Source organism: Eulemur rufifrons, chromosome 11 (assembly GCF_041146395.1).
Source record: "Eulemur rufifrons isolate Redbay chromosome 11, OSU_ERuf_1, whole genome shotgun sequence".
NCBI lineage: Eukaryota > Metazoa > Chordata > Mammalia > Primates > Lemuridae > Eulemur > Eulemur rufifrons.
In genome coordinates, this window is record NC_090993.1 from 1,012,520 (window position 1) to 1,024,624 (window position 12,105).

Consider the following 12,105-nt stretch of genomic DNA (forward strand, 5'->3'; position numbering starts at 1 on the left):
TCTTTCCTCTCGAGCTGCGGCCTCTTCCCCAGAGAGGAAAGGAGTTGGCTTGGGCTCTTGAGCCGAGGGCGGATGCCGCGATAGTGATGGCGGCCCCGGGTGCAGCGGGGCGGCCTCAACCTAACGCGGGGCGGGGCTTGGGGGCGGGGCCTCGGCGGGGCGGTCGCTTCGGAGCCGTAAAGTTTGGCTGTGGCGGCAAATGGGCTTGGGCGGCTCCTCGGCGGGTGGCGGCGGTGGCCGTAGCGGTTCCTCCTGGCCCTGTTAATGTCGGGGCCAGGCCCGGGGAGGATGGCGCCCTAGAGCCCGGCCTTGCTGGGGAAGGGGCGGGAGGGTGCGGGGTGGGGACCGGCCATGTCGGAGGTGACCCGGAGTCTGCTGCAGCGCTGGGGCGCCAGTTTCAGGAGAGGCGCCGACTTCGACTCGTGGGGGCAGCTGGTGGAGGCGATAGACGAGTATCAGATGTGAGTGACGAGCCGCGGGCGCGGGCCGGGCGGGCTCCCGCCGCCCGCCGCCCTCGTTTCTGTCGGTGTCTCCCGTCGCCGCGTCTGCGGCCGAGGCTCCTCAGGGTGGGGCCCCGCGGGCGCCGGGCGAGACCGCACTGGCCCCGGCGGGGCTGTCCGGGGACGGCGGGTCGGCTCGCGGGGGTGACTCGCCCTCGCTCTCCTCCGCCTCCGCGGGGCCGGTTCCATTCAACAGGTCGCTCTTGCTTCCCGGGCGCCGGCCTCACAGGCTGCCTCCTCGTGCCTTCCCGGCGTCTCTCGGGGCCGCGCTCGGCGGGCAGTTTCCTTTCCTCCTTCCCTCCGCCTCTCCCAGGTTGCCACCTCGATTTCTCTGAGGGACACTCGTGTGCTCCCCGCCCACGTTCCGGGGACAGTGGCCTTGCTCTGTGTGTGCGTGTGTGCGTGTGTGTGTCTTCCTCCGCCCCGGTGCGGCAGGGGAGGGCGCTGGGTGCTGCCGGGGGGAGCGGGTGTCCCCGGGACGCAGCCCGGGCCGGGGCTGCCTCTCCTGCCTGGAGGAGGGACCCCTCTCGCGCCCCCCTCTTCTGGTGAGCCGCGTTTTCACAGTTGCACCTCGGTTTTGTTTCGGTTTCTGGACTGTTGTGTGGTAGGCTGGGTCCCACCCACCCCTCGCTCCGCGGCCGCCTTGGGTGGAGTCCGCGCAGGATGTGCACGGAGGGGAGCGAACTGCGGGTTCGCCGGGCGCGCACGGGAGCCGCCGGGCCCCTCCGCGTTTGCCCGGGCGCGAAGTGCAGCCTCGGGGGGTACCTGTGAGTACCGGCGTCCTCGGTCTGCCCGCGCGCGGCCCCGTTTCTTTCCCTTTCTGGGGCTCCCAGCAAACTTCAGGGATGTGTTTAAAATTAAAAGGCAAGACTATGCATAGATAATCTTGCTTAGCTTCTTGCACAGTTGCCTGAGTGTAAGAACTGCCTGCTAAAGTGTTATTGTTTGCAAACTGTCGCCCTTAATTATTTAATCTTGGTTTACAGCAAGTTATCGTTTGAGGTTTCACTGAGTATGAAACCATGTGTAAGCAACCCCCTCTCCCCCTTTTCTGGAAAGAATATACGGTTGGTACTTGGAAGATCTGAACTCTTGTCCTCTTGCAGTGATAGTTACTTGTCTTTATCTGGCCATTGAGATAATTTAGATGTGCAGGTGTTTTCGCTACCCAATCTTACTGGCTTTGAGTTGCCTGTGGTTTCAAGAGCCCTGCAAGCCACTGTGCCCAGGGCCGTTTTGCCAGGTCTAACGACTACCAGCGTTTTCCACTTTCACGTGATTTCATTCGCTCTTGGAACTACCCAGTGAGAATATAATTGTTCTCATTTTACAAAATGAGGAAAATTGAAGCTCAGGTGAAGCAGAGCACCCTGGGTCACAGAATGATACCACTGAAATCTGTTGTTGTTGTTGTTTTTAATTCCAAATCCTCTCTCTTCTACTACATAGTGCTTTAGATGCTTTATTTAAGATACATTGATAGACTAATTCTGTAAGTGAACTGGACAAATAAGAAGGTTTTCTTCATTACTGAAGAACATAACCTTCCATGCTGTAGCCAGTTAGAGAACACCTGTGCATACCCATTCTGTGTGTTAACCCAAATTGCGTAGCTTGAAATATAAAGCTGCTGCTTTCTTGCACGGTGGGACCTAGCAGCTGTTGGCGCTGGGCAGGGGACCTCACAATGGAAAGCAGAGAATACCATGTCCAATTGAAATTACAAAGGAAAATTGAATATGCAAGCTGTTCAGTGGGAATTTTTAGAAACATCTGAATGAGGGTACTAGGGACACGCAAATCCATTGCTGGACCTCAGTGCTAACTTTTGAACGTCATGATTCAGAGTAGTCCTCAAGTTATGATAAAAATTGCCAGTGTTGAATTTCAGTTTCAGTCGTGATATGTAATGATTGGCTTAAATTTTGTAAACATACAGGCCACATATAAAATGTGGTCAAGAGCTTGAAATTAATGTATCTAGAAATAAAGGCAGATTTTATTTTTTTTATTTGAAATATGTGGGAGGAAAGAATAATAGGGCTTGAACAATTTCATCACTCAACAAGTAAGGGCTGGGGATACAAAAATTTGTGCCCTCAAAACACTGAGAGTCTGATAGAAGGGTTTAGAGTAATTGGGTATTGCAGTTACAGGCAGGTGAAAACGTTAAGTGCAGCTGTAGTCCTGTTCTCTAAAGCACAATTCTGCCTTAGGGTTTTTGTATTTTTTTCCTGGACTGCTCTTGGGTCACTTGGTCACACACTTGAGGTGTTTGTTCAAATATTATCTTCTTAGTGAGGTTCTTTCTGGCCACCCTATTTAAAATCACAAAGCCTCCTGTCTACCCCCTCTCCCTCTACCTCAGTCTCACACATCCTATCCCCCCATCTGCTTTATTTTTTTCCATAGTACTTACCATAATCTAAAATGTACCTAAAATATACTCTGTTAATACATATTTGTTTTGTTTACTGTCTCTCTCCCCACTGGAAGGTCAGCTTGCTGAGGGCACGGTATGAGGGTGGATTGGGTTGGCGGTCTGGTTTGTTCTCTGCTGTATAGCGTTCAGAGTAGCACTGGGCTAACCATACGTAATTGTTTATTTAGATATTATATGATTATTATATTCTATTGAATGTATGAATTTAGGAGTACGTTGTGGGCGTACTAAGGAGTTGGTGCCAAAATACTATTGGAAGATTTAAATGAATTGCGTCAAAACTAAAATTGTCATCCAAAATATAGATGGTCAATTAAAAGTAACTCCATTTAGCAGGCCACCTCTTTCAGCTACCTGGGGACACATGACCCCTAATATATGGTAGAGCGACACAGGGACTGCTGCTCAGTCACATTTCCCAGGATCAGTCGCAAGGTATTTAGCACATGGATGCTCAGTAAATATCTGTTGAATGAATGGATGAGTTTGAAGACTGAATATTATCTTTTAGTCATCTTTACTATGGTTTATGTCTGTGCTACTTAAAGTGTGGTCCACAGGTTGGTGCTGGTTTGCAAACTTGCTGGTCTGCAACAAGATGAAGAAAGAAATTGAAAATAAGCGTCTTGAAACTTTATAGCAATTTGATGTCTTCGTGGTATTTTTTTAATTGTATTTTACAAAAGTGTTAGCTTGGAACAGATTGGGGGGGGGAAGTGTTCCTTAACTGCAGATAGTTTGAGAGCACTATTTTCTGTGTCATGAAATGCTATGTGTGGTGTTTGTGTCAGTTACTTGTTTATGTGTTTAAAGTCTAGTTAAAACTGTCCCTTGAGAACAGTCCTGTTTTACTTGTAGGCACCTTTGTAGGGTGCGATGAGTCTCTGGGGAGGAATATTTGACACTTTTACTAACAGAATGTCAGCTCTTATTTGCTCATCCAATGTCCTTAGCATGTAGATTTTCCCTCACTGAACAGATTCAGATCTTACTTTGTGAAATGATGTACTTTTTTTGTGGATATTGAAAATTAATTTTTTGCCCAGGCTTTAAAAGTTTTTTTTTTTTAATTAAATAATTTTATTGAGGTGTAACTTACATACCATGAAATTCTCCCATCTTCCATGTGTGATTTAATGATCTTTTAGTCGAATTTACCACGTTGTGCAACCATTACCACGATCAAATTTCAGAACATTTCCGTCACCTCAGAAAAGATCCCTGTGCCCGTTTGCAATCACTCCATACTTCCACTTCAGCCTCAGACAACTATAATCTATATTCTGTCTCTTTGGATTTGTCTTTTCTGGACATATATGTAATTTGAATCCCACAATGTGCAGTCGTTTGCATCTAGCTTCTTTTATTTAGCATGTTTTTAAGGTTCATCCATGTTACAGCATGTATCATCATTTTGTTTCTTTTTATTGGTGAATAGTATTGCGTTGTATGGCTATACCACATTGTGTGTGTCCATTCACTAGTTGATGGACATTTGAATTATTTCTTTTTTTTTTTTTTTTTGAGACAGAGTCTCACTCTGTTGCCCGGGCTAGAGTGAGTGCCGTGGCGTCAGCCTCGCTCACAGCAACCTCAAACTCCTGGGCTTAAGCGATCCTACTGCCTCAGCCTCCCGAGTAGCTGGGACTACAGGCATGTGCCACCATGCCCGGCTAATTTTTCTATATATATTTTTAGCTGTCCATATAATTTCTTTCTATTTTTAGTAGAGATGGGGGTCTCGCTCTTGCTCAGGCTGGTCTCGAACTCCTGAGCTCAAACGATCCGCCCACCTCGGCCTCCCAGAGTGCTAGGATTACAGGCGTGAGCCACCGCGCCCGGCCAACATTTGAATTATTTCTGCTTTTTGACCGTCGTCAATAATACTGCCCTGAACATTGATTCACACTTTGAATGAATGTCTTTTCACGTACTTATTTTTCCCTCCGTAAGTCTCGTTTGTGAAGTGTCTGTTTTACCCATTTTTAAATTGTCTTTTATCTGTTAAGTAAAAGAGTTCTTTATATATTCTCGCTGTGTATTTTATCAGTTTGCCTTGCCAATGTTTCCTCCTAGTCTGTTGCCTAATTTGAGTTGTCTTTTACCTGTTAAGTAAAAGAGTTCTTTATATATTCTAGCTGTGTGTTTTATCAGTTTATGACTTGCCAGTGTTTCCTCCTAGTCTGTTGCCTAATTTTTGATGACAAGATTCAGTTTGAGTTTAGCATCCTTCCTTTCTACTGACTGTTAGCATTTGTTTGAGCAGTTTGTTTAGAGCTTTACCCTTTTTTCTGACAACGATCCTGCTTAGGTTGACAGCCACCATTAGCAAATTATGTGTAGAATTATTGAAATAAAGAAACTCATTCCACACTGTAACTTCCCTGAATTCGGGGATGTGCAGTTGACATTGCTAAGAATACAGACTGTGGATTCCTTTACAAGTACTCCGTATAGGTGTGAGGTCAGCAAGAGTTAGGAAAGAAACCACATACAGAACAAAGACAGTGGCTACATATGTTTCTATTTGTACCTTCTCCTGTGGAGAATCCACCAAAAGTGAGTCTATGAATGACATTTTAGGAAAAAATATTACGGGGTTTCTAGCTCTGGGAGAAAAAAAAGAAATGGATAGCAGCCAAGTACCATAGTAGAGCTATTTTGTCAGAATTTCTTGCTTTACTATAAGGACGATGCAAACTTTTCATAGATTGGATAAACAATAATGAACTTTATGCCTGATCTTTAAAGACATGATCTGAAAGAATTCCCATCTAGTACTTTTTTTTTTTCCCCAAACGTGAACTGTCTTCTGCAGTGGGCTTGGTAGAAAATCTAGCACTTGCTACTCTTTGTATTCCTGTTGAATAGTACATAATGTGCTTGGGAATTTTATTTTCAAATTCTTTTGCCAGTTTTTTTTTCCTTGCAGATTTTTTTTATTGATGCAAATATCACGTAACATGAAACTTAACATTTTAAAGTGTGCAATTCAGTGGTTTTTTACCGTATTCACAATATTGTGCAACCATCTCCATCATCTAATCCCTGAACATTTTAGTCACTCTCAAAAGAAACCTCGTACCTGGTGTCAGTCACTTCCAGGTCCATCACCTCCTGACAGCTACTAATCTTCCTCTTGTCCCTGCAGATTTACCTATTTTGGACATTTCATGTAATCATGGAATCATATGATACGTAATCTCTTGGATCTAGCTTGTTTCATTTAGCATGGTTTTTTTTTTTTTTTTTTGGAGACAGAATCTCGCTCTGTTGCCTGGGCTAGAGTGCCGTGGCGTCAGCCTCACTCACAGCAACCTCAAACTCTTGGGCTTAAGTAATTCTTCTGCCTTGGCCTCCCAAGTAGCTGGGAGTACAGGCATGTGCCACTATGCCCGGCTAATTTTTTTTCTATATGTTTTTAGTTGTCCAGATAATTGCTATTTTTAGTAGAAACGGGGTCTCGCTCTTGCTCAGGCTGGTCTCGAACTCCTGACCTTGAGCGATCCACCCGCCTCGGCCTCCCAGAGTGCTGGGATTACAGGTGTAGCATAATGTTTTTAAGGTCTATCTGTAGCACGTTATCAGTGCTCCATTCTTCTTTATGACTGAATAATACTCCATTGAATGGGTGTATCGCATTTTGTTACTCTCTCAGTTCATGGACATTTGGGTTATTTTCACTTTGGGCTGTTATGAATAATGCTGCCGTAAACATTTTTGTACAGGTTTTTTAGGTGTAGACCTAGCATTTTGGAATTGCTGGGTCTTATGGTAACTCCATATTTAATTTTTTGAGGAGCTGCCAAATTGTTTTCCACAGTGGCTGGCACCAGTTTTTATTCCCACCGGCAACATTTGAGGGTTCCAGTTTTTCACATCTTTGCTGGTACTTGTTATTTTCTTTCTCTCTGTCTCTCTTTAAAATTATATCTGTCCTAGTGGGTGTGAAATGGTATCCCACTGTGGTTTTGATTTGCATTTTCCTAGTGACCACTGATGTTGAGCATCTTTTCATGTGCTTACTATACATTTTTATGTCGTCTTTGGAGAAATGTCCATTCAAATCCTTTGCTCAAAATTGTTCATTTTATTGTTTAGTTGTAAGAGTCAGTGCTTTGGTTTTTGCTGTCTCAGAAATAGCTTTGGATCTTCACTGTTGACTAGTAACATAGATCCATCCTTAAAAACTTACCCAAGGCCTATCTGCTATTTTTAAGTATGATGATAATCAGATAAACATTGATTTCTATTTCTGATTGGTGGAGAATTTTCTTTATTTTCATGAAAACAGGTTTTCAAAAGTATATTTTGTTAGAGTATTACCATTTTGTCATTGCTCTAATTTGAATTTGGACTAATTTTATCAGCAAATTGATGATAGATTGATAAAGTATCTGTGTGTGGTGCTATCATTGGTGCTCACTGGCAATGTTTGAGCAGAATCTGGCCAACTACTTACTGGCTTGTTAGAGAAGAAAATCATGCACACTAAAGAAAGTTGGATTAGATGCCCTTTGAGATTCTTTCCAGCTTTAAGATTCTGGGTTTACTGCCTAGAGCTGCAATTTGTCCCAGCGAAATGGTATGAAAAGTATTATATCTTATTTACATCGTCACTGTGTAAACAATTTGATTCTAAAGGTGATGTAGATTTACACTTTGAAAACAGAACACAGTGTTATTGTACTTCACGGCTTTTGCAAAGATTTAAATTGTTTCTCCTTGTTGCAATTACTTGCTTTGCTTCCTTTCTAAAGGATGTGTGTTTTCTTCTTACAGATTAGCAAGACATCTACAAAAAGAGGCCCAATCTCAACACAATAATTCTGAATTCACAGAAGAACAAAAGGTACCATAAAATGCTCTCTAGATACATCAGATTCCACATGAAAAGGGTTCTGTCTCTCAAGTCCATTTAGCAAAAAAACCAAAACAAAAAACTGTTATACTTAAGTAAAAAGAATGGTAACTGATTATGCTTTGGCTAACATTAATCATTTAGAGATAACATATAAGATTTATCACTTAATGCATTTCTTTACTCAGCGACTTAGGCTTTTACTTTAGGGGAGACCATCCATGGTCTGGTTGAAGAGTAGGGGCCCCCAGAGGCTGGAGTTTGTCTAAAGTTATTCGGGGAGATAGAGGACTGTGAGTAATTGCATTTCACCTGAACACCTATTTAATTCTTAACTTTCATAAATCCTTATCCACCTCCTCTCAAAACAAACAAACACACAAAAGAACCTCAAAAAAACCAAGATGAGCAAACCAAAAAAAAAAAAAAAAAAAAAAACCAGCCACTGAAAAAAATCAGTTAAAGTCAAGAATTTGGCATAAAAATCCATTAACAGAATAAATGCATAAGGTTGCAAAATGTTTCAGTGGTGTTCTTTCTCCTTGAATTAAAATTTTTGTGTCAAGTTGATATTCTAAACTGTTAGAGATAATGAAAAATGGGATACTTAAAAGAAGTGAAAAGAAATGGGAGGAAATAACTCCCATTTTCTCCTGGCTCTGAGTATTTATTGTTAAGTCAATTTTTAACCTTGTAGATAGTGGGGGGGAAAAGTCTTTCATCTCTTAAGACAGTGTGAAAACTATGGTGACTTAATTTGCCCTTATTCTTATTTTGCACAAGGGGAGTGAGAGTGATTTTTTAAGTAAGCCTAACCAATTTATTTTAGTCCATAGGCCTGGGTTCATTTGACTCTTATTTATAGGAGCTTGGGAGGAAAAGGCCCCCAAAGTTTAAGGTTAGCGATTTTTTTAATTCAAGTTAGTATATTTGTATTTTAAAAATATTTAGCATCTACTTTATCTAATGTGCTCCTTTTTTTTTTTTTTTGGTATATTAAAAAAATTACATTGCTACAATTTAAGGGTATTTTTCTTTTTTTCTTAATAATTGCTGATATCCACAATAGATTCAGGAGATTTGGGATTTTAGCTCTGCAAAATAAGTACTACAGAGGAAATGACTGATTTGCTTAAGGAAAGTAACAAAGACTGTATGCTTTATCACCTCGATACGATTTGTAAAATTTCTCTAGGAATTGATTAGGAGATGACCAGCTGGCATCACAGAATTAGGAGGTAAACTATCTAAATTTTGACAAACAGAATCTCAGATTTCCTAGCAATGTAAATTAATACCTAACAAAGTATTCACGAATATGGAAACAAAATGAAAACTTAGAGAATTAAAAAAAATGCTTACCGACCCCGTATTTTTTAATCGCCCGTTTGCCTTGAGTTACACGCATGCTCTGTTTCCAACCTCTGTTATGTAGGTATGGGGCCTATGAGGCACATGGCTGCAAAGTGATTTGGCCTTTTAAAACATATGATAATTGTGGGGAAAAAATGCCATCAAGAAATGAGCCTTGGCCGGGCGCGGTGGCTCACGCCTGTGATCCTAGCACTCTGGGAGGCCGAGGCGGGTGGATCGCTCAAGGTCAGGAGTTCGAGACCAGCCTGAGCAAGAGCGAGACCCCGTCTCTACTAAAAAATAGAAAGAAATTACATGGACAACTAAAAATATATATAGAAAAAATTAGCCGGGCATGGTGGCGCATGCCTGTAGTCCCAGCTACTCGGGAGGCTGAGACAGGAGGATCGCTTGAGCCCAGGAGTTTGAGGTTGCTGTGAGCTAGGCTGACGCCACGGCACTCACTCTAGCCCGGGCAACAAAGTGAGACTCTGTCTCAAAAAAAAAAAAAAAAAAAAAAAGAAATGAGCCTTGTCATGTGATGATGATTATTAGACTAAGGAGAAAAAGTTTACTTGTTTTTTAATTTTCTTTAACCTTCTAAGGCTGAAGCTGGTGTTTGATGATGCTATTTATTCTTTAATTGGTAGCTGTTCCTTAGCAGCCACGGGACTGCTTTTTCCGGCTTATCTTTGGTTCAAAGATCCACAGACCTTGGGTCCCAGAAGGACCAGGAAGCAGCAAGACCTAGAGGAGAGGGCAGAGACCTGGAGTCTGGTATTTCGGCTCTGGCCTCAGTTTTCTCATGTACGAAATTAGGGTTTGGGGAACCTTAAATGATCTTAAAAGGTATCCCTAAATCTTGTGGAGACCTCTACCTTTTAGGTATTCTGTACCTCTTCCTTTCCTGGAGACCTGGTTTCGGAGGTGTTTACTCTCTATACTACCTGCCTAGGGGGCATTTGTGGCTGCCAGCTGTGACTGGATGGAGCTGACGCCTGCCTGTTCCTTGGGCTTAGAGAAGGACCCCCCACCCCCCACCCCAGTCTCTCTGTACTGTATTATGAATATAAGGCAAGTTGTATGCGTTTAAAAGTTTGATTTTCTTTAAAAATGCAAGTGGAACATTCACAATGGGCCAAAAACCTCGTACTGACCTGCAGGCCTCATTTGAATGTGACATAAGGAAAAAGTTATCAGAGGCTGCAAGTTCATAAATGATTAGAAAACAAAGCCCTTCTGGGCATGTCCTGGGAACACTGGTTCTGAAAAATTAATAGATGTTATTGGAACAAAGAGTTTGTGACTTCTCCGGGCTTTTAATATGTTAGCATGTATGTTGAATATTTTAAAAGAGTTGGAGTATGCAGTATTTTAAAATGTATTTGGTTTTGGAAGTCTCCCTTTTCCCTCTATAGGACGTTTCATTGAGTCCAGTGTTCTGAAACATCATATGGGAAATTCTGATATAAAGCATTGGATCTGCAAAATTAATTAAATGCCAGACCTGGCACGTAAGCAAAAGGAGAAAAAACTCCATTGTGTTTTCCTCAGAAGAGGAAAGTGGAGAATGTTCCTTACATTATTCTAAGCAAAACTTTTCTTCATGTTTTCTATTTTGAGTTGTATTCTTTATGCTTTTACTGTTTTCAGTATTTTTGTAGCAGTGGCAAATTTTAGAATTATGCCAACTATTCAATAGTTTGTGAGACTGAAAGAAGATATTTTTTTAATCCAACCACATTTCTAAAATGCTTTGTGAAGATTTTTAGCGTGTACCTCACAATGAAATCTCAAAAATATTTGATGAATAAATGCTTTTTTGGATCTTAGGTTACTGATGTTTACTTATATGAATATTATTTAAGGTAAGGCCTCATTTTTTAGATGAATCCTAATTTTTGAGAGAATAACTTACATTTCCATAATATTTATTTTAAATCTAAAGAACTCTAAAGCAGGACCACTGGTCTCTCTAAAGTTAAATGGCGATAAATAGTATGAAAACTTCGTATGTATTTTCTTCATATCCGCAAGGATTTCTGGTGTAAAATAAGAAAGTTCACGATTCTCATTTGATCCTCCCTCATGATTAGTTCACTAGCTTTCGTTTCGTTTCCCAATAGTTTTGTCATTATAACAACCGGGTTTGGTAGCCAACAAACAGCTGCCAAAAGCTTTCATTCCACTGAGTTCTCTACTTTGGTGTAGTAGATTTTCTCATGTAAGTTTCTGGACAGAATAGAACATCCTGTCTCATGATGCTTAGAAAGTTTTTCCCTGTTTTGAGTCAAATTTGGTGGTAATGAGATTTCCAGCACTATACGCTTGTTTTATATTTTATAGGGTTCCCCCTTCTACCCTCCCCCTCCCCCACTCCCTCTCCTCCATCCCCAGCTAGACAGTGGATGACTGTTCAAATCTAGAATAGTAAGTCTAGATTAAATGAGACTATACTACTTTACGTGTATTTTTTTAACCTATTTTTCCTCATATAAATTGAACACATTTTAGCAAAATTAATTTAGCTCTTTAATTATCCATTTTTATTGTATCTTTAACTGATCTTTGGAGCTATCGCTTTTCTTGGTAGAGACGAAGTAAAATAGCCAATATTCTGAAACTAAAAGCGTTTTTCATTTCTGTACCATGTCAGGTATGACCAATTAATTTGAATGAAGTGCTAATAAGTCAAGTCTTATCTGAAATTAAACCTCACTTACCTTCAGTGCTTAGTCAGTGAACATTAATTGTCAAGACTGTGCTCTCCTGGCACGTGTGAACTTGTGTTTCTCAATCATTTTTCTGAACCATCTATTTCTAAGAAAGGTTAAACAATTACAGTAGCAAGCACTTGATTTTGACATCAATAAATTCTACATGTTTTAACAGTTAATGCTACAGCTGAAATGATAGTGTTTCGCTCCTTTTAATACTGGGGTTGGGTG

The 12,105-nt window shown here is 41.5% G+C and overlaps 1 protein-coding gene across 1 annotated transcript in view; it reads left to right on the forward strand.

Annotated features, from left to right (window-relative positions):
• The first annotated feature begins 178 nt into the window (after positions 1 to 178).
• Positions 179 to 12,105, forward strand: part of AIDA (axin interactor, dorsalization associated) — a 37,485-nt gene continuing 25,558 nt past the window's right edge. The window contains exons 1-2 of the mRNA XM_069484487.1: positions 179 to 461; positions 7,726 to 7,795. Of these exons, the coding sequence (XP_069340588.1) occupies positions 352 to 461; positions 7,726 to 7,795 (180 nt within the window). The 5' untranslated portion in view covers positions 179 to 351. The remainder of the gene's footprint in view (positions 462 to 7,725; positions 7,796 to 12,105) is intronic.